The sequence below is a fragment of the Dromiciops gliroides genome, chromosome 4, assembly GCF_019393635.1.
Source record: "Dromiciops gliroides isolate mDroGli1 chromosome 4, mDroGli1.pri, whole genome shotgun sequence".
Classification (NCBI taxonomy): Eukaryota; Metazoa; Chordata; class Mammalia; order Microbiotheria; family Microbiotheriidae; genus Dromiciops; species Dromiciops gliroides.
Genome location: NC_057864.1, coordinates 189,534,361 through 189,557,561, shown reverse-complemented (window position 1 = coordinate 189,557,561; position 23,201 = coordinate 189,534,361). Strand labels below are relative to the sequence as shown.

General features: G+C 39.4%; 1 protein-coding gene across 1 annotated transcript in view; it reads left to right on the top strand.

Annotated features, from left to right (window-relative positions):
- The window catches only part of LSM12 (LSM12 homolog), a 30,299-nt gene extending 15,606 nt beyond the window's left edge, over nt 1-14,693 (top strand). Inside the window, exons 3-5 of the mRNA XM_043963419.1 lie at nt 8,391-8,500; nt 9,796-9,922; nt 13,013-14,693. Of these exons, the coding sequence (XP_043819354.1) occupies nt 8,391-8,500; nt 9,796-9,922; nt 13,013-13,105 (330 nt within the window). The 3' untranslated portion in view covers nt 13,106-14,693. The remainder of the gene's footprint in view (nt 1-8,390; nt 8,501-9,795; nt 9,923-13,012) is intronic.
- Nucleotides 14,694-23,201: the final 8,508 nt, after the last annotated feature.

The following is a 23,201-nucleotide window of genomic DNA, read 5'->3' as shown; positions in this document are numbered from 1 at the left end:
GAACCCTAAATGCTAACATAGTTAATGACCAAAAAATCCTTTTTTTTTAAAAATAAAACAAAGTTGCTAGTAGATTTTTTTTTGGTGAGAAAATACTACCTTTTTGATCAGTTTGCATTATTAACTACTTTAAAAGATAAGTGCATTTACAGTTTATAAGATTGGTAGAAATGCAAAAGAACATATAGAAAGAGATTACTGAAAGTGGCATGGAAGAGTTGACACTTTTGAGGCACTTAAAAAGGAATTTTGTAGGAAAAAATAAGAGCAGAGCTGTAGCAAGTAACTACAGCCCCAAGGTACTTGAAACTAGAGTTTAATGTCTTGAAAAAGTTGTGAGATTTTTATATTTATGAAGAGACCCTTGAGATAACCCACATGTTGTAAACTTGGATCGAGGGGACAATTGGTGCTCTTCCTGGAATTGAAACAGCAGGTCATATTTAGAATTGAGGATGCTTTAGTCACCCTAAGGTTTTTTTTCCCTGAGTTATAGCAGCTTTTAGTGCCTTTATCTGAGGACTGTTGGTTGCAAGGCCCATAATATATTGAAGAAAAAGGAGTTGAGTTGCTTTTGTGGGTGAGGAAATCACAATCAACAGGTTTCCTTGAACTGGGAGGCCTGTGGTTTCCTTGAAGCTTGATGGGATGTAGGTTTGAAAATGGGGAACCTTAAAAGCTAGCTGCTTCAACCCCTTCAAATTTAGAACAAACCCAGAGAGATTAAAGGACTCATCTGAGTTAATACTGTCAGCAAGAGTCAGGACCAGGATTTGAACTATGGTCCTTTGCCTCTAAATTGAAGATACCTTTCCGCTTTGCCATGCTATCTGCCTTCCCGTTGCTTCTGGGACTGCTGAAATAATTTAGTCATCAATTAATGACCATCTTTTTTGGGGGTGGGGTAGGGATGGGGCAATGAAGGTTAAGTGACTTGCCCAGGGTCACACAGCTAGTAAGTGCAAAGTGTGAGTCCAGATTTGAACTCAGCTCCTCCTGAATCTAGGGCCAGTGCTTTATCCACTGTATACCACCTTGCTGCCCCCCATGACCATATTTAAAAAACAACTTACATGGGCTGCTAGGTGGCGCAGTGGATAGAGCACCGGCCCTGGAGTCAGGAGTACCTGAGTTCAAATCCTGCCTCAGACACTTAACACTTACTAGCTGTGTGACCCTGGGCAAGTCACTTAACCCCAACTGCCTCACTAAAAAACAAAAACAAACCAAAAAAACAATTTACTAGTGGGATGTATTTTGTTATTTTCTCCCAGTTACTGAATAGAACAAGAGATCATTTAGTTTTAAATGACTGCAAGTATGACTAAGAATCTTTATTAAAATGCCATGGTATCAAGTTCCTGCCCTCCCTTTGCTACTAAAAGAAGGGTTGGTTAGCAGAAAAGGAAGAAGATTCTTAAATGGTATCTCAGGGATTCCTGCAAAATGAAAGGAAGCTTCAGGTTAAATTAAACTCCAGGTGTTTAGGGATTAACGGCAATTAAGATGTGAGTCTGCCAGTAACAAACATTTTACATTTCTCAGATGGCTGGGCCCACAGTGCTCATTCTCTGAAGTTGCTGGTACATTTTTTGTGTATGGATATTATTTAGGAATTGACATAAGCCAGAAGGTTGGCATTGAAAAATATGCCAAGAATTGGTCAATCAAATCCTGATACATGTAGTGTTATAGAAGGCACACTGGATCTGGAGTCAGTTTCCTCAATTGTTAAATAAGAAGGGTGCACTGGATGGCCTCTTAGGTTTCTTCCAGGTCTATATCTATGATCCCATGTTCTGGGTTTAAATACCAGGTTTGTCACTGCGTAATCTTTGGCAAGTCACTTAATCTCTTTGCGCCTGTTTCCTCATCTGTAACATGAAGGTGGTAGACTAGATAATCCCCCAAGGTCCCTTCTAGCTTTATATCTATGAGCCTATGATCTGGTTTGTGTGAAGCTTTTCCTTACCAAGTTGTAACTAAATCAAATAACTGCCCTTCTAAGGGCAAGTTTTTCCCATCTCCCTATTAGTTTGGCAATATCTCTGAGTTAAGCTAGTGAACTGAGGGAATCATAGAGGTATATTTCAACCTAGGAAAATCCTGAATTTATAAACACAAAAATTAGGTGGTAATTATTTACTTCATAATAGGATGTATTTACAGAAGCAACTGAGTCACAACTTATTTTTGTTTTTGTTTTTGGTAAGGCAATTGGGGTTAAGTGACTTGCCCAGGGTCACACAGCTGGTAAGTGTCAAGTGTCTGAGGCCGGATTTGAACTCAGGTCCTCCTGAATCCAGGGCCAGTGTTCTATCCATTGCGCCACCTAGCTGCCCCCACAACCTATTTTTAATATTAATTTTTTATGACCTTAACCTGTAGCAATACACGAATATTTACATATACAAAAAAACTCCAACAGAAAAAGGATGTCTGAAACTGTGTGCATACCACTTGGTTTTATCACTATCATTCCTTTCTCCTATAAAAGCTTTCTCTTGTAAACAATCAAGTATAGTCACACAAAACAAATTAACATTGACTGTGTCTCATAATATAATGCTTCATTCTGTATCTTCAGTCTATCACCCCTCTGCCAAGAGGGGGGAAGCATCATTAGTCATCAGTTTTGTGGAGTTGCAATTGATCATTGCATTGATTGGAGCTGCTTTCTGTCTTTTTTGTTTTGTTTGTTTTTTTGGGTGAGGCAATTGGGGTCAAGTGACCCCAGGGTCATAGCTAGTAAGTGTTAAATGTCTGAGGCCGGATTTGAACTCAGGTCCTCCTGAATCCAGGGCCGGTGCTCTATCCACTGTGCCACCTAGGTGCCCTGGAGCTGCTGTCTTTCAAAGTTGTTTTCATTTTTGTTATTGTAGTCATTGAATACATTTTTCTTGTGTGTGTGTTTTTTTAATCAGTTCACACAAATCTTCATAGCTTTTTTTGAATCTCTCCCATTTGTGGTTTCCTATGTTGCAATACTTAGGTACAATTTTTCAAGAACAGGTATACCTGTGTAATATTGTTTACAACAGACTCATTCTTGGGAACCAGTTATTTTTTTCTATATGGAGATTTTCCTTGTCCCTTGATCATTGGTAGTAAACTCTAAATAGTAGAAATTTACTTCATACTAGGGTTATTGATAATTGCTCTCAGTTATCTTGGAGGAGAAGGGAGAAAGGGAACTTAGTAGTGTTCTTGAAAGTATTAAAAGGAAGACATTGCTGATGTAGCAACTTGTATTTTTCAGATTTCCATCAAAATAAACTTGGACCAGAGGCTGCTGGAGGTTTCTGAATTAACAACTAATCTGAACCTCTTGTTTCCCTTAGTATTATTTTAGCTGGTGATCAGAAAGAGGACTGATTTGTAGCAGTAAAATGAAAGAAAACCTCTTCCCATTTTCTCTCTGCCTTTTTTTTTTTTTTTTGGAAGCAGTTGGGGTTAAGTGACTTGCCCAGGGTCACACAGCTAGTAAGTATCAAGTGTCTGAGGCCGGATTTGAACTCAGGTACTCCTGACTCCAGGGCTGGTGCTTTATCCACTGCGCCGCCTAGCAGCCCCATAAACCTCTTCCCATTTTAACTATTATTTGGGTGGGATACTTCGATGGATTGATGTTGAATCATGGTATGGCTGTTTGTTTTATAAAATCAGGCAAGAGAAGATAGTCTCCAAGTGTGGAACCTCTCCAAGGTTTCTTCCAGTTCTTAGTATTTGATAGCTTTGATATCAAGTTGGAGTTGGGATAAGTCCAGGTGTCTTGAAAACCAGTGAAGTTTTTGGATGCTGAGCATGCAGCCCCAGAAGTCATGAATCTATAAGCATTTAATTAGTGTGTAGGCATTAATTAGGCATTATGTTGGTGTGAAGATTCAAAGGAAAAAATGAAAGCCATCTCTGCGATCAAGGAGTTTACATTACTTTTGGGTGTGTGTGGGGGGGTTATTTTCATTTTATTTAGAATTTTCCCCAAGTTACATGTAAAAAAAATTTTTTTTTACATTGATTTTTTTAAACTTTGTTCTAAATTTTCTTCTTCCTTCTTCAACCTCCTACGAAATCAAGCAATTCAATATAAGTCATACATGTGCAGTTATGCAGAACATCTTCAACTTAGGTTGTGAAAGAAAATAGACAAAATAACTTTAGAAAGAGGAGCTAACAAATAAAATTATACTTCAGTCTGTATTCAGATACCATCAGTTCTTCCTCTGTTGATGGTGTGCATTTTTTGTACGTCCTTTTGATATCATCCTGCTTATCATTTCTTTCACAGTTACTGTTGCTAACTTTATTACCCTCCATCTTCTTCCCTCCCCTTGATATTCACTCTTTTCTGTCTTCCTTCACCCTCTCCTTACTTGAAAGTGTTTTGCTTTTTACTGCCCCCTTCTCCAATCTGCCCTTTCTTCCTTCGCCTCTCCCCCCCCCAACTCCCTTATCTCCTTCCTCTCCCACTAGGAGATTACATTCCTTCAGTAGAGAGAGAGAGATTGAGATTGAGATTGAGATTTTCTCTTGTTGGAGAGCACTAGCAACTGGGATGGAATCAGTAAAGTCTTCATGTAGAAGGCAGCTCCACGGCACAGTTTTGAAGGAAATTGTAGATTCTAAGAGGCGAGGGTGAGGAAGAAGTGCATTACAGGTATCGAGATGGGAGATGGAGTGTTAAGTTGTGGAGGAACAGCAAGAAGTCAATTTTTACTGGATTGTAGAGTGCAAGTAGGGAAGTAATGTCCAGTAAGCCTAGAAAAGTTGGTTGGGGCCAGGTTGTGAAGGACTGAAAGGTGAAACAGTTTTCATTTGATCATAGGGGCAGTAAAGGGAGCCATTGGAGTAGTTTTAGGATCATGGATTGGAGTGGGGAGAGACTTGTGGCAGGAAGACCAATTAGAAGGGTTTTTTTTTGTTTTTGTTTTTAAAGTGAGGCAGTTGGGGTTAAGTGACTTGCCCAGGGTCACACAGCTAGTAAGTGTCTGAGGCTGGATTTGAATTCAGGTCCTCCTGACTCCAGGGCTGGTGCTCTATCCACTTCGCCATTTAGAAGCTATTTTTAATAGTCAGGACAAGGCGTGACAATGAACTGAACTAGGATAGTGGTAGTGTGAGAAGAGAGAAAGGGATGAAGGTAAAAAATGTTGTAGAGGTAAAAATGACAAAGAGTTGGCAACCAATAAAATATGTATGAGTCTGGTGAGGGAGTTAGGAATTGAAGAAAATAGTGAAGTGGTGAGCCTGGATGACTGGAGGGATGGTGCTACCCTCAGCAGAAACAGGGAAATCAAGATGAGTGAATTTAGCAGGGAAGATAATGACACCCACGGGATATCCATTTGATGATAGGACACTAGAGCTCAGGGAAGAGACTAGGGATGGATATATAGATCTGGGAGTCATCTGCACAGAGGTGATAATTAAACACATGGGAACTGTTGATGTCAGAGAGAGGAGCTGTCAGACAGGTAGGAGAGAACCAAGATCGAGAGTATTCAGGAAGAGAGTGTGGTCAGTAATATCAAAGACTGCAGAAAGTTCAAGAATACAGACTGAGAAAAAACCATCAGATTAGGCAAAAATATTTATAATTTTGGAGATGGCAGATTAGTAAATTTGATTCTGTCTGCTAGTGTGTCAGACGCTTGCACACATTCTCAGTTGATTGCTCAGGTCAGAAGCAAAGGGTTGAGAAATGAGTCCTAGAGAAAGTGAAGCCAATGAGTATAGACAACTCTTTCTAGGAGTTTGGATTTGAAAGGGATTAGAAGTTACAGGGCAAGTAGAGTAGTGGGATCATAAAAATCCAGTGAAGGCTTTTTTGAATATATTTGTAGGCGACAGCAGATAGGGAAAGACTGAAGATGGGTGGAGCAGTTTCCAGGAGAATAGAGAAAGGGAAAACACAAATAAGCCCAAATAGTCCTTGTTTTAGGTGGTTTTTCATAGTTCTTCCAGGGACCCCATTACCTACCAGTATTAGGATGAATTCAAATGCTGGGGCTAGAAAAGAATAGAAAGATCATTTAGTCTGTTTCTAGCAGGGCTTTGTTTAAACTCTCACAGATACTTGCTTTTTCTTTAAAAATCTCTGGAGATATGGCTATGCACCTAGTTTGTCAGAATGCTATTCTTAAATGCCTAATCTAAAGCCCTTTTGAGATTTAAACTCATTTTATCCATTCCCTGGTAGAAATAGAAAAGCAGCTCATTATGCTACTCCTCTTCACCCCCAAAACACCCTTTCTTATATTTGAAGACTCTCTACCCCCAGCCTTTGCTTCTTTAGACTAAACTGACAGAAGTTTATTATTAGACATTTTTTGCAAGTGTTCTTAAACTTGCTTGGGATGGAGTCTCAGAACAGACTGGGTTCTAGTGGTTTCAAGCTGCTAAATGGTCTCTGCAGACTACATACATTTTAGTCTGAACACTCAAATTATATAGTCAGCATAATCTTGTCAGAAACAGCTTTCATCTGGTCCAATATTGGGTGATTTTATTTCACTGCAGTAAACATTTTTGAAGGAAGTTTGGACTGTTGAAAATGAGAGACTTGATTCTGCTTGCTAATGTGGCAGACATCTGTACGGCCGTCCTTCACCCCTCCCCCCCCTTCTAGCTGTGCTGGGGTCTCATTAGGGAGCCTGAATATGGAGCTTTGCAGCCCTTTTATTCTTCCCCTTCCTGAAGTCTTTATTCCCCTTATTGAAGTCTTCTGGCTCCAAGACGCTGGTTGGAAAGTCCAGCCGAATGGTTCTCCCTCTCTGAAGAGGGTTGTCTTAGCGACTAAAGACTAGACTACTTCAACTGCTGCTGCTTAAAATATGCCACCAGCGTCTCTTCCATAGAGACTGTTTCCGAGGCCAGGAGCCTCTCTTACTGCTGTTTTTGCCAAGGCCCTGTGCAATGATGTCTGCCATATTGGCTTGTTTCTTGAAAGTGGGGTCAAAGATATGTCCAGCATTGCCAGGTCTTTGACCACCCAGGTGTTTTAAGTACTGTGTGAAAAGCCTGAGAACTACTGTAGTATTTGTCCTCATTTTTCTTCCTCGTCTATTTCTTTCAATGTGTGTGTGTCCCCAGATTGACAAGGCAAGGAGTAGCTTCAAGTTTTTTGGCAGAATTTCTTATTTTGCTCTGGATTGCAATAAATTGCCACCGAAACTCAGATCGGGGGCAGTGGGGCAGCGTATTTAGTTCTTCAAATCTGAGGGTGACTGTTTTCTTCAGGGATCTCCATGTCAAATAGCCGTAACATATTACCACTACTAAATTTTTGTATTGCTATGAAAAATGAGATATTTTAGTTGATTTTTTGGACTCTTTGTGTCAGATTTGAACTTTTGAAGAAAGACTGACTGCTATAATGAAATTGTATTCCCAGTTATACCTTGTGATGTTTGGAGGTTGTAATCTCTGAGGCACAGTATTCACAATGCAGATACAGCATTCTCTGTCTTTAAGAAGTTGACATTCAGGAGATGAGAAGGAGCAATCTTTGCACGCCTACTAGGCTTACCAGCATCAGTAGTTAACAATATTAGTCCAGTTAACTATTACTTAGCCATATTAATGGGAAGGAAAAAAGTATTTATTAAGGGCCTAAATGTGCCAGGCACCATACTAAGTGCTTTATAAATATGGAGGGAGGAGTAGTGAGGAGAGTAATGCAAAATCAGAAATAATCTAAAATTATTTGTTTTTAAAAACCTTCTAGATCTGTTTTGATATATTAAAGTGAATTTTTGCACCGTTTGGACTTGCACTACACGCTGATAGTATGGAGTTGGGTCCAAAATGTTTTTGGTGTTTAGGGAAAGTTATCCTTGGATTGAAAATATCTATAATTCAGATATAGATAGAACTGTCCCAAGAGGTCATTAAATGTTTTTTCTTCTCTAGTTTCTATTCCACCAGAATATAGACATATGTAGAAATAGTGGGATTCAAGCCATTTATTTTACTGTTTAAGGATTTTTGTTTGTCTTATAAACCAGCATTTATAATGTAAGTGGGGAATAATAGTTTCTTGGACTCAGGCCTCTTCATGTGAATACAAGTTATGGAGCTGATCAGAAGGGGACTTCGTAGACCCCAGTTTTTACATCTCAAGGTTACTGTATTATTACACCACAACTTTAAGTATCAAAACTGAAAAGGAACTAATATTTCTGGCTTAAGCATGAAGGTTTTTTGTTTTTCTTCTTTGCAAGGTTGCCTGATGAGGTTTTCTTTGTTGGGGGAAATAGGCCCCCTGAGCCAGTCTTTCTTAGCCTCTCTTCTTTAGTCTAGTTACAACTTTTGTCAGCATGTTACTTGTCTCTAGTGAGAAGAGCTGAACCAAATGCCTTCCTAAATTTTCTGTTCTTTCTGTCTCTCAGCTTGCCAGCAAAGCCCGAACAGAGAAAGAGGAGAAGCTGAGCCAGGCCTATGCAATTAGTGCTGGTGTCTCTCTGGAGGGACAACAGCTTTTCCAGACCATTCATAAGACGTAAGTAGTTGCAGGAGGGGAGTGGGTGGAGACTGATTGTCTTCTCTGTTTCTTTCCTCTTTCCCAGAGGTGATCACTGTCAAATGCTTAGCCATGCCATCTGTTTGCAGTCTTTTAGGTTATCCTGATCTTAAAAGACCCACAGGGCAGGTTCTGGGGATCTAAGGTTTTTTTTTTTCTAGGGTGCCTTTCCCCAAAAGGACAAAAGAAGCTCTTGGTTTTCTTTTGTTAAATCATAACCCACCCACCCCCCCCCCCCCGCCCCCATTATTACTTTCTCATGATGAGCACAGGGAGGAGAGGAGTACAGATTTTGCTATAATTGCTCCATCAAGGAGCAATTGTTACTACTCCTCAAGACCTTTTGTCATAGCATAAGTCATTTGACATTCCAGTGGGTCCCCTGGCTGTTGAAAAGATGAAACATATCATGCCTTCTCCTTTTTTCTTTTCTTTTTGGGTGGGGCAGTGAGGGTTAAGTGACTTGCCCAGGGTCACACAGCTAGTAAGTGTCAAGTGTCTGAGGTTGGATTTGAACTCAGGTCCTCCTGAATCCAGGGCTGGTGCTTTATCCACTGTGCCACTTAGCTGCCCCATGCCTTCTTCTTTCATGCTATCTTCACCTGCCCCTTTTAAATGCCAGGGCTTGAACTCACAGATGGCAGCTGGCATCACTGTTGTCATGAGGCCAAGCTTTAAGAATCTGAGCATTTACAGGTATGTGAAAGAGCTTCTGTTAGGATTCTCATGTAGCCCTGGTGCATTGTCCAGCTATCTGATACACAAGAGGGGCCTGGTCATAGGGCAAGGTGGCCACACTAGCTAGAGTTTATCAAGGTATGAGTTATAGTTCTTTTGCTCTGAGAGGAATTGTCTCCCTCCAGGACTCCCTGGACTGCTAAGTTGGATCCAGCAGCTCAAGTCTAGCTTTTGTTTGAACATGAGCTTGGTTTGGAATTCTGAATCTACAACCATCAGGCAAGTGAGTCTCTCTGGGGAACACGATTTTCTAACACTCTTCACGTCACTCAAGACTGTAGAGTGACTCCCCTGAGCCTCACTTTTGTTTGTTTGGTGTTACCTTTGTTCATTTTAAGTGCATATCCCCTGTAAAAGGAATCTGAATGTATAGTGATGAGCAAGTGTTTGATAGCTATCCCTTTCTTTATGTGTTTGTAGCTTGTACCCTGGCATCTCTTGGGCCCATTCCTTTAGGGTGCTGTCCTTGGGAATAGAATGTGGTATGCTTGAGACCACGAAGTGGGATTTCACCTTTTCTCTTCTCCCTCTCCCAGCATTAAGGACTGTAAATGGCAAGAAAAAAACATTGTAGTAATGGAAGAAGTTGTTATTGCACCTCCCTATCAAGTGGAAAACTGTAAAGGCAAAGAAGGGAGTGCACTGAGCCACGTACGAAAAATAGTAAGTACAAGGAACGCAGCCCTGGGTGGAGGATTCTTCAGCACTCACCTTCCCACTTCATGGCAGAATCATGCAGTAAAAATCGACTGCTGCTTTTGCATGTTTTCCAGCATGTCCTACAGCTTAAGACCAACTTCTTGCTATGCCTGTTACTGTCATGTCACAGATTCTTAATAAACATTCAGGGTGGTTAGCAGCTCTTAAGGGGTACAGTGAGAAGTGGCGAAGAGGATTCTTTGTCTCCTTAACCAGCTCTATGGTATCTACTTTTGTGTGGAACTAGGATCAGACCATCTGCCATTAAACCTTTCTTCATTCATTCATTTATTCAGTAAGTGTTTAGTGGCTGCTGTGTGCAATGCTCTGTGCTAGCTGCTGTGTGGAGATGTAGAAGGAAGAGCCTTATCTTACTCTCTTTACAAAGCTTATTGTTTAGTAGTGGAGATCAGACATGTACACAAATGGTGGTAATGTAGGGCATGAGCGTATAATTAGAGGTGTGAATGAAGTGCTATAGGATTTCAGAATTCAGATACAGGAGAATCTGGCCAGCTGGGGAAGTCAGGTCTTCATGAGCAGGCTTTGAAGAGGAGGGAGGAACTAAACAGTCACCCAGGCTTGCAGCCTCCGTGTCATCTTGGGCACATCTTGTATAATTATTCCATACATATGTAATCTGTTGCCAAGTGTTGTTCCTATCTGCACAACATCTCTTGTATATTTCCCTTTCGCTCCACTCATGCAGCTACCACCCTTGTGTAGTCTCCATCACTTCAACCCAGTCTAGTGCAGTAGCCCTTTGTTTGGTCTCCCTACTTCAAACCTCTGGATTCTAGTCCACACTCCACTTGGCTCCCAAAGTGATTTTCTTAAAAAGCAAATGTTACCATATCAGCATCTCCTGCAGTAAACCCCCAATGTCTCCCTGTTACTGTGAGGATCAAATATAAAATCCACTGTTTGGTCTTTAAAGCCCTTCATAACCTGACCATTTCTACCTTTCCAGTCCTTTTTACACCTTACTTCTCTCTGTTGATTCTATGATTCAGTTACAGTCAATTCTATTATAACAGTTATTTTGAAAATGTGAATTTGTTCCAATGTGAGTGATATATCAGGGAGCATTTTGAGTGTAACTCAAATTTCGAGTTTTATACATGAGGAATAGCAAGAATGAAGAAAACTACACCACTTCACAGTTACTCACAAGCTGCAACCCTTCCAATGCCCACTTCCCCAAACAAGCATCAGGTCTTTTTAAGGTAAGGTATCATATTTATTGTATATCTTTTGGTATACTAGGAACTGGGTGGAATAGGTCTGGTCCTCAATCCCCCTATGCCCCACTGTTATGTCATGGCCTCTGGGTCATTCCCACTCTTAGATTTTTGCCTTGTAGGAATGGGTCACATAGCAGCAGTGGAAGGCTAAGGACAGATGGCAGCCATTGACATTACCACTATTGTAGTATTTTTGCTTTTCTTAACCACTTAATATATCCAAAACTGTGCTACCATTTTTATTAGGTTTCTATTCTTTTATTATGGATAACTTTTTTGAGCATTGTGCCCCTAAAACCATTTTTTTCCCATAAGCCCTGTGGTTTTTATTGCTTGATTTTTTTCATAGCACAATGCTTTTTAGAGCACATATATTGAGTTGTAGCAGAACTGACTGTATAATAGTCTACTTGCTATAGGTCCATTTCTTGACTTCGTGCCTTTTTAACTGGAACTTTAACCTCTTGCTCCTGGCTTCCTTGGCCTCCTTCAGGACTTTGCTGAAATCCCATCCTCTGCAAGAGACCTTTCCTGGTCCCATCCATTTATGCTGTATATATCTTGTATGTATATAGTTATTTGCATGTTGTCTCCCTCATTGGAATACGGGTTCTTTGAGGTAAAGCATTTCTGCTAAGCACAGTACCTGGAACATGGTAAATGCTTAATAAATCTTTATTGACTGTCAGTATTAGTTGTTACTCCTTGACATTAGATTAACTTTCCCATATACTATCACATTAGTGTTCTAACTGGTTTCCTCTTCCCCCTACCTTCTGATATGAACTGAATTCTGTTGCCAAAGTAATTTTCCCAGTATAGTTGATCACTCTCAAAAATTTCAGTGGCTTTCCATTGCCAGTTGGAGTCCAAATTCCTTCAGCCTTCTTTCTATTCAAGACTTTTCTAGCCTCATCTCTTATTAGTATTCTTTTAAATGCTCTTTACTTGATTTCCAGTTGGGCTACTGTTCCCTGATGTGTCCTCCCTGTTCCGAATACTATTCCTGTCCCATGTTCCAGTGGAAATAATCCTTTCCTCTTTAGTTCTCTCGTAGCACTTTGTATACCTCTCCTTTGTACTTGCATATGACTTCTAGTTTGTATTCTAGTGGTTTGTCTACCTGTCATCTTCTGTGCTATTTAGAATCCACTAGAAATAAGCCTGTATCTGTCAGTGCCTAACACAGAGCCTTGCACAGAGTCACCTGCATAATAAATGTCTGTTAAATTGAATTGAACAGTCAGCATTGTTCTAAGTTATGTTCTTTTGCTTCCTGAATTGACACTGTTACTTTGGTGTGGGGGTGGGTACAGAATATTGAGAAGACCTGGAATGGCAGTATGAAGTTTTAGTCACTGCTGTGCTGACGGCTTGTCATGTGACCTAGGACAAGTCTCTGCCCAACTTCTCTTGGCTGTTGTTATGCTTTTTGCAAAGAACTCCTGCCCCTCCTTAGAAGGAGGTCAAATGAAATGTTGGATGTAAAAAGCATGATAGAAATATAAGACACTGCTAATTCTTGAGTATCTACAATGGTGGCAATGAGAGCATGTATTTCCCATTTGAAGGTTGATCTTCCCAAATTTCAGTAGCTTATAGATTCAGATTCTTCTCTATGAAATTGCATACTCGATTGAACTGGTTTCCCTTTTTCCTGCTCACCTTGGGGTTAAAGGGAGGTAGGAATCAATCCATCTGATTAAGCAGTTGCTGTCCAAGTCCAGAATGGGCGGCAACAGTATTTAAGTTGAATCTGTGGGAGGTGTTGCCTCTTTCCATCCCCTTCCTTATTGCTGGTTTCTTGCAGGTTGAGAAACATTTTAGAGATGTGGAAAGCCAAAAGGTAATGCAGCGTTCACAAGCACAGCAGACACAGAAGGAGGCCGCTCTGTCATCCTGAGTCCCCACACCCCGCACACTTGGGGGACTCTTTCAACATCCAGCAGAGGAGGGAGGCGACATTGGCGTCTTCATCGGAGGCAGGCCGGGGGAGGGGAGGGAATTCCTTATTTCCCGTTAGCTCTTTTTAATGAAGGGCTAACAATTCCAAACCTTAGACTTGAACAAAAAACAACAAAAGAACGAGAGAATAATTTAAAAGTTGAATCATTACTTGACTAACAGACTTGTTTTGTCTACCATGTTTTTTTTTTCTTTTTTTCTCTCCTGGAACAGTCATCTTGTTAATTTTATTTTTGAAAATACTCTGTACCCTTCCCTCTTTGTCCTTTCACCCATGACTTTCTTCTCCTACTCTGTTCTCTGCCATTCAGTTTTTATAAGTGGTTATACTTGCCTTCTGAGCAAATGGGAGAAACTTTGACATCTTCCGTTCTGAAATAAAAATAACAAGCTGACTGTGATATTTGTGTTGAGGCCAGAACAGCAAATAGGTGCCTCACTTTAATTTTTTTTTTTTTGCACAGGGCATGGCTTGAATTAGTTTTATTTTTCTTATCTTTAAATATATATATGAAAATATATATTAAAATGTTCTCTAAATATTTTCTGCTTCTTGCAGGTCTCTATATTAGATCATGGCCCAACCCACCTCTATTTCCCTTCACCCCCACCCCCCAAAAAAGGAAAAAAAAAGCCCATCAGCAATGCAACCAACTTGGTCTAGTCCCAGAATCTCTTGCCAGCCTTTGGAGAGTCAGGTGTATGTAGATGGAATGCAGGGTTTGATGGAAGGGGAGGACTCATAGTATCTTACCTTTTTAACTGTGTGTGCTTTAGCTGGTTCTTTGGGCTGGAATTTTTCATGTGTCCTAAAACTCAAGGGTTCTTTCCCTTTACTCCCACTTCATGGTACTAGAAATAAATCTCAGCATTCCCTGGTAGACTGGAGATTACAACTATTCATTCTCTTGTCCTCTGCAAGGATCATCTTGCATGACATATCTCATCTCCTGCTTGAATGACAAGCTCTCTCTTCCAAGTGACCTGGGATATTAGCCTCTTGATCCTATTTCAGTCCACCTTAGATTATCCCTACCCCTCTGGTTTCTCTCTTCCTGACTTTGCACCCAAATTTTCTGGTCCAGGCAAATCTTGAGTAATTTCCAGACTCCCTCTTTCCTTCCCTTTACCTAGTTGGTGACAGTTTGTGCTCAGCAAATAGGCTAAAAAACCCAGTAGTTTCTGGAATTTAGCTCACCAGTTTGGCTGGCTCTGTTTAACCTGCTGAGAATTAACTATCATTCCCTTCCTCATGTGCCTCAGGGCGATGATATTGGGTAGAATATGCTGTCATTCTTCTAAGGCACAGAATGGGTTGAGGATAGCACCCATGAAACTGGCTAGAGTCTGGGGGTTAAACTAGTTTAAAAAAATTTTTTTTTGGCCGTGATCTCTTCCCTTCCTCCCCCTCTTTTTTTTTTTTAAATAAATGGATCAAAACTAAGTAATTCAAGCCCTGCCTTCAAAAATAATTTTTTTTAGTATTGTTTAGCAAAAACAATAAAACCCAAATTTTTTAACCATCAGCTATGTCTCAGTGGGTTTGCGTGTGCCATGGGTTAGGGAGGGGATTGGAGTAAAGGGAATGGGATTTATAACAAGGTATAGTAACCCCTTCCCCCCACACCCCCCAACTTTGCCAGAATCTTTCTGGATATTCATGACATAATGTTTGATTATAAGGAGAAAGTGATTTGAGAGCATTTCACAAGTTTATTGTGTATATACACACAAATATAGCTGTTTTGTTTAAGTTGTTTAACAGAGTGTTGTATTTATGTGTCTTAGACGGATCAAGAAATCATTTTCCAAGTGTAATTGCTCTTAGGTATTTAAGAGCTTAGCTTGGAGCCTCCATTTTGAATTCCACAATAGAAACACGAGAAAGTTGATAGAAGGGCCAAAAAACCCAGTAAGAGTAAAAGGGGAAGAGAAAATTTTAGTTCAGAGAAGCAAAATTAGAGGTAATGCCATTTAGGAGAGTTAGGACCAACTGATTTTTCATTTTCTTGGAGGAAGTATAAAGAATTGTTCAGCAAGAAAGATTTAGAGCTGAACTAAGGAAATACCTCTGCGAGGGTTATATTAGGGTTATATTAGGCATTATGAGTCGGTGACCAAGGTAGATTGTGGGATCTTTCTTCCTAAGGATTGTAGATCCTCCTGTGATGGAGGATCAGTGCATACTTTTCTAAAGATAGGGATTAGATTTCCAGAGAGGTCTAGCCTGAGGTAAGTAATCATTTACAACTTTTCTTTTTGAAATTGTAGAGTTGTAGTCAGGAAGGGAGAGACTGAACTGGAAAATGGGGTCTCAGCCCCTTGAGGAATAATTTGAAACTGATACCATTTTTCAACCATTCCTTTAAAAAGTCAGAAAGGAAGGAATTTGGTACTTCTTAGTCCTTCTTTCTCACCAGAGAATATTTTTTCACTCAGCAAGTATTATGATGTGTTATGTGTTCTATCATTGTGGTACTTTGGAAGAAATCAGGAAGTGGGTCTTTTCCCTCCACCAACAAACCATTTTACGTTACATCAGGGAGACAAGATATATTAACAGGTTTTAATGCAGTATATTATGATTTCAAATAATGAAACACATAGTACCATCTGTACTTGATGAGGAATAGGAAGGAGAAATTAATTGATTACCAAGTTCAGATGGAACTTGAGAATCTTGAAGTAAGGCTTGGAATCTGAGTAAGCTTTGTTTGGAGTAGAGGAGAGAGGGAGTATTTGATGGAAATGCTGCTTACTGAATGATTGGTGATTGAAAGAAGTATGATGTTTTAATGGATGCTTCAGAAAATTCCTTTAATTCTTCTAATTCCTCCTCTTGACTTGGTGGTGGCCCTGGGGCCCTGAAGTACAGCTATACCTTTGAACTTGAAACTCTGGCAGGCCTGCTAGACTCCAGAGGCTTCAAGTTTGGGTCCTGTTAAAAGACTACATATTTCAAGGACCATTGAGCTTCTAAACTCAGGCTCATCATTAGGCTGGCCACTGACTAATGAATTCTTTGGTCACAGCCACCTTGAAGACTGCTTTATAGAGAGGTTAGGTTGTAAGTTACTTTGGGGGAGGGAGTATCCACATAAAAATCATGGATATTCAAGTCCCGAAGATAAACCTTGATAGGGAGAGAAGAGGGGGTTCACTTTGGGTCATAGTTGAAGATATAAGGTATGTCTGGCTTCTAGATTGTCAGTGTTTAAATATCACACAGAGGAGTTTTGACTTGAGCCAACAGATTACAGGCAGTGATTGGAGGGTTTTGTGTAGGGCACTGAAAGAAGCAACCCTTTGAAATGTTATATTGTTGCTTTTTTGTTTTCTGTACCACTGTACTTCCCACTGTCTTTCCCCACACTTCCCCCACCACAGAGTCCCTCTCTTGCAACAAAGAAATCTTAAGGAAAACATTGTCGCATTGGCCACATTCAACAGTTTTGGTAACATTCTGCAACTATAGTCCCCACTTTTTTTTTTTTTTTTTTGCAGGGCAATGGGGGTTAAGTGACTTGCCCAGGGTCACACAGCTAGTAAGTGTCAAGTGTCTGAGGCCGGATCAGGTACTCCTGAATCCAGGGCCAGTGCTTTATCCACTGCGCCACCTAGCCACCCCTGTCCCCACCTCTTTAATGAGATTTGGAGAGGGGAGGCATTTTCATCTGTGGTTCATTGTAACTGATATTGGTCCTTGCATTTAATCTATTTTTAAAAAATTTTATTTTTTAGTGTGGTTTCAATTACATCGTTCTAGGTATTTTCTTGGTTCAGTTAGCAATATTTTAGGGGATGTAAGAAGAAAGGTTACGCAAACTTGAGGCAAGATAATCATAGAGTATAGGAGATTAGTGGGGGGAAAAATCAGGTCATGTCGATCGATGACTAGGGGAAAGACAGGTCTGATAAATGTTAAAAAGGAATAGTGGATGATACCTTATTCTTTCTTTGGAGTTAGAGGGTTAGGGAAAGACATTCAAATAGGTTTTAAGCCTCAGTTATTGAGAGCATGCTTCACCATAGACAAAATCATCAAGGAAAATTTGGGTGGGAAACATTTTATACATGTGAAATTTGAGGTCATGGTGAGATCCTTTAGCATTTAATGTCTAGTTGGCACTCTGAAGCAATGGGATTTGAATTTGGGTTACAAGATAAGACTAATGAAAATTGCAGGCATTAGGATGGAAAGGAAGAGTGAAAGCCATGAGTGATGGCACCGTGGGGAATGTCCATAGGGTTTAAAAGGAGGAGATGGAAATGTGGAACATCTGATCTTAGGCTGGGAAGTAGCAGGAATGGTAAACAGTATCCTGTCTGAGAATAACCTCCCACTGCACTCCAAATCAGATGAATTGAATTAGAGATGTGCTTATTTGTTTTTTAAGCTTAAACTAAAATGTAAGAGAAAGATATCCTTCTGTCTGCTTGACCTTGAATTTTCCAACCCATTTTCTACCCCTGCATCCTTACCCCAGCTTCCCTCCCTTGCTGGAGATACCTCCAGTGATGGCCATGGGTAAATATAAGACCATTTACTGAAGTTGCTGTATTGGGGAAACATGGGTATTTGACTGCCTCCTCATGATAGATAATGCTGCAGAATGATTTCTGAAACCACTTCTCAAAGGGGAGAAAGCTGTGAAAGGGGCCTGCTTTGGTGTGTTTAATTTTAATATGGAGGATTTGGTTGGTGAAACAAAATTTATGGAAACCTTGGGACAATATGATTGTCATCTTAGAGGTCATGGTAGTAAAGGAACAAAATGTTAGATGTAGTTAATGTGTCCCCAGCTAGAAGCAGATTCTAGAACTTCAGAGAATGTGAACTTGTGATTGGAGACTTGAAGAAGGAAGAAGGCTGGAGATAGGTGTGAGCCACCGATAAACAAAATTCTCCTGATTGCAGTCATGAATGGTCCTGATAAAGAAGAAAAGGAGCAAACATTTAAAGAAACTGAAGTGACTGCACAGGGAGCTCTTGGGATTTTAAAAAGATGCACAAAGATGAAAGGAACACATAACTAAGGTTTAGTAAGGCCAGGATGATTTGGGGCCTATGAAAAATGTCTAAGGCGACAAAAGGACTTGAAGGGTATATTGTGGTCAAGAAGATCAAGAGAGGGATAAGGCTACTACTTGGGCCAGAAGATGGAATGTTAACAGATAATGGAGATGCTCTGTGTGTGTGTGTGTGTGTGTGTGTGTGTGTGTGTGTGTGTGTGTGTGTGTGTGTGTGTGTGTGTGTGTGTGTGTGTGTGTGTGAGAGAGAGAGAGAGAGAGAGAGAGAGAGAGAGAGAGAAAGAGAGAGAGAGAAGGAAATCATCTTCAAACTAGAAAAGATAAAAATAAACATAATGAGTTGGGCCTTGAAACCCAAGGTAAGTGAGGGGAGAAGAAGACACCTGGCTGCTCTAAATGTATTTGAATCATTGCATCTGTGATTCTTATGTATTCTATCCCAGGACACTAAAAGAACTTTCTACAGCTGTGATTTTGAACATGTCCTCTGTACCTTTTGAGGCATCATGGAGATTAGGATTATATTTTGAGGAAGGGGTTCTAGAAACGGAGCTTGATGCTTAACCTCTTTGGAATTCTGAGGTAGATTTTTAAAAAGATGTTTTTTGACAACTCAGGAAGAATACTAAGAACTGACACCTGGCATGGTTTCCTTAAGAATAAATCATACCAAATTTCCTTTAGTTACAGAATGGATTGACTGGCTGTTCATAAAATAATAGATTTAGAGCTAGAAGGTACTGAGAGGTCAACAAGTTTAATCTCTTCATTTTTCAGATGAAGAAACAGACCCAGCGAGGAGAGGTGACTTGCTCCAGGGCCACACTGAGCTACATTGATTCCCATATTATACAGACCTAGTAAATACGTGGATTTTAATAAAACATTGGACATACTTTTAAAGATGTCTTTGTGAAAAAGACTCAGAAATGTTCACTAGTGACCAAACCTGAAGAGTCATTAATGGCTAGATGTCCATCTGGAGGAAGATGTCTATTTTTGACCCTGTTTTGTTCAACTATGTTTGTAATTAGTGACTTGGATAACAATGTGAATATACAGGTAGAGAGGGCTCTTCTATATGTTATTCAAATTAGTGGATGACAGTACCAGGACTCAGAAGGATCTGAACAGACCCAGAGTGATGGGACCTAGATTGAAGAAGATGAATGTTTTAGAGTCTTAGTTCTGATTATAAAAGGTTTGGGGGGAAATGTTCAAGATGAGCCAGAGGCCTGGCCTGATGGCAGCTCAAAGGAAAAAGGCTCTATGGTTTTGGTTAACATGAGCCAACTGGTTAATGGCAACATCATGAAAGGACCCCAGATTTCCTGACATAGAGCCCAAATGTAGCTTTCTGCTAGAAATAAGAGAGCTGGTAGTTAGGGATAGATTTTTAGTTGTAAAAGATCTTAGAGGATATGGTTCAACCCCCTCATTCTCTAATTGGGGAAAAAGCTTCAGAGATAAAAGGACCAACCCAAGGTCACATAAGTAGAGAGCTGCAGAACCCAGTGCTCAAACAAGTGCTTTTTCCAATATTATGGCTACTGGTTTGAGAGCCATTATATATAGTAGAGAAATTTACACTGGAGTCATGGGTTCTGGTTCTGACTGCTCTAAAATAATTGTGTGACCTTGGCCTCTAGGCCTTTCCTCATTTATAAAAGGAGGAAGTGGGATTAGATGACTTCCAAGTTTCAGTTTTAATGTAGGATTTTATTTCTTCCACATGAGCCAGATATTTGTAGACAGTTATCTTTTAAGTTAAAAAAATTTATGACTTGTGTGGAGGATATAGATCCGACCTTGGAGCCAGGAAAACCTGAGTTCAAGTTTCTACCTCTGACACAAAGTGTGTGTATTGCCGGGTAAGTTGGTTAGCTTTTTAAGAGAGTTGCAGAAAAGGTGCTGACCTGCATTGGTAAATAGTTTCTTCATCTGGGAGTTCCCATGAAAGCACAGGTCCAATTCCTTTCCTCCCATAAACAAAAACAAATATTCCATTACACAAATAACAACAACAAAAAAATAGGAACTGTGAACTTATTTTTTTAAGTATATGTTACATTTAACATAGTAAGAAAAATTGCCCTGATTATATCCCCTTATGAACTTTAATAACAAATAGTTGAGCTAAACAAATGTCTTGCTCTGCACCTCTAGTCCATCTATATCAAGCAGTGAGAGGTATTTCATCTTCATTCTGCTGAAGTCAAAACTGATCATTGATTCACTACATTGATCAGTTTTGGACTTTTTTGAAATTATACTCTTTATACTCTTCTGATCATCTTGTAAATTTTTTCCTGGTTCTGCCAATTCCACTCAACATCTGTTGATTCTTACCTTTTCAAGTTCCTCTGAATTCATATGTATCGTATCTTAAGGCTCAATACAATCCAGTTACATTTATACTGAGATTCACACTGAGATAAAGTGATCTGCCTAAAGGCAAATTAACATCACTGATCCACAAGATCAGAGTGAAGCAAGTATATAAGTTATAACTGAAATGAGAAAGCTAGAACCTTGACTTTTTTGCCTGAAAGCCATGGGAAAATTCATTGAGAGGCAGAGGCCACAATCCCTGGAAAGGATCAAGATCCTCCTTTACTAACTTTAATCATGAAGACGTGGAGCTAATTTAAAATTTTAAAATTCCAAATTTAATTAAATACCAAAAAAATTATAAGCATTTTCATGTGTGCAAAAGCACAAAAAATGGTTGTATATGAAAGTTAACCTCTATTTTGTACCACTTGCTTTTTCTCAATGAATTTTTTTGCTGATTCCATAGGATCAGTAAACCATGTCATCAGCAGATCTGCCTGCTTTTTTTTTTAAGCATGTAATAAATTCCACTTGCTGACTTTTAAAACTGTCTTGCTGTCCGTGTTTCCTTATACATATATTTGGTTTTGGGTTTTTGTTGTTGTTTTTTTTTTTTTTTGCAGAGCAATGAGGGTTAAGTGACTTGCCCAGGGTCACACAGCTAGTAAGTCTGTCAAGGGTCTGACAAATCTGTTTGAACTCAGGTCCTCCTGAATCCAGGGCTGGTGCTTTATCCACTGTACCACCCAGCAGCCACTCCGTGTTTCCTTCTGAACTTCATTTACTTCTCTATGTTTTAAAAAATATCAATGGCTCTGTTTTTGGCATCATTGTTACTACTCCTTTTCATACCATCCCCAATTAAAAACAAAAAAAGCCCTGCAACAAGTAAGCAAACAAAATTAATCCATGCAGTTGCCATGTCCAAAAATGTATGCAATTTATTAGGAGGTAACATACTTCATAGTAGGCCCTCTAGAATTCTTAAGTCTTTGAAATTTGTTTTTCTTTACAATGTTGCTTTTATACTGATTGCTCTGTCTTTGTTTTGCATATGTTCATTCTCCCTAGGATTCTCTGAAGTCATCTCTTTTTATCATTGCTTACTGCTTAATAATAGCCCTTAATTACTTAGTTAATGCAAGTTAATAGTTTTTAATAATTGTTCTTTTGGTTTTAATTTCCTCATATCATGAGTTTGTTTTCCTTTCAGCTATTCCCTCTCAGGTATTATCCTCTTAACTTCCCCCTCACCCCCGATACTTTCATCAATTTTTCTCCTTGCTGAGTTTGACATATTTCTGAACCCACACTGTGTGTATGCATGTGTGCAGCCATACTTTGTCTATTTCAGATAATAAGGAAATTCATCTAATGTGATGTCCCCATATCCCTTCTTCTTCGTTTGTTTACTCTTCTCACACTTTGCATTTTTGAAAAATAGCCAGTTCCAGCCCTTCTTCCTTCTTTCTCCACATCCATGTTTCTTTAAAACCCTAAGAACACAATTGATGTATCCTCAAGTCCTCTGTTTTCTTCTTTAACTCTGTCACTGCTCTTTGAATACATTAAGATTGTGAAGGGACACTTGTTTCTTCTCCATTAGAATGTTAGCACTATATCATACAGCTCTTTTCAATTGTTCAACGAAATTTGCCTTTCTAGGTTTCTAACTCTTGCATTTGTATTTCAAAGTACCTCTCAGCTCTGATCTTTTCATCAGAAGAGCTTGAAAGTCCTCTAATGTATTAAAAGTTCATCTTCCTCCCCCTGACCCCCAGACACACAGGATTATATTTAGTCATGCTGGCTAAGTTATACTTGTTTGTAAGCCTGTATCATTTGCCTTTTCAAATACTGTATTCTAAGTTCTTTGGTTTTTAGTAGAAATTGCCTGTTTTTTTGGGGGGGGGGTGATCTTAACTGGTTATTTGGTACTTGACATATTTCTTTCTAGATGCTTAACAGCATTTTTTCTTTGACATGAGAGTTCTGGATTTTGGCTGTGATCTTCCTGGGACTTTCCCTTTTGTTTCCATCAAGAGGTGATAAATGAATTTTTTTGTCTTCACTTTGCCCTCTGTTTCTAGGTAAATTTGGGCAGTTTTCATTTATGGCTTCTTGAAATGTATTTAAGTTTATTTTTTTTAGAGAATCCAGTGATTCTTAATTTATCTCCTTAACCTGGTGGTCAGTTATTTAATTTTTTTTATATCCGGTAATTCACATTTTTTTTCCAGTCTTTTGACTTTGTTCTAATATTTCTTGCTGTTTTGTGGTGTCATTGGTTTTTTTTGATGCATTCTAGTTTTATCATTTGTAAATTTGATGAGTATGCCCCTTTAACCCTTAACCCACCTTATTGATAAAAATATTGTATGCAGAACAAAGACAGTGTATTACTAAAAAACAACCTTGAGGTTCGATTGCTTCATTAAGGAACACTTTCGGGTACAGTTTATCAAGTTATAACTCCACTTGACTCCTGTCATGCAGTCCAAAGGGATAAGAGTTGTCAGATTGCTTTGCTGAAATTGATGCATTATATCTGTGACATTGCTGTTTTACTAGTCTGACAGTAATTCTCTAAGAAAAGGAAATAAGATTAGTTTGACATGACTTGTTCCCATTAAGTCCATGCTGGATTGTAGTGTTTTTCTTTATGTGGT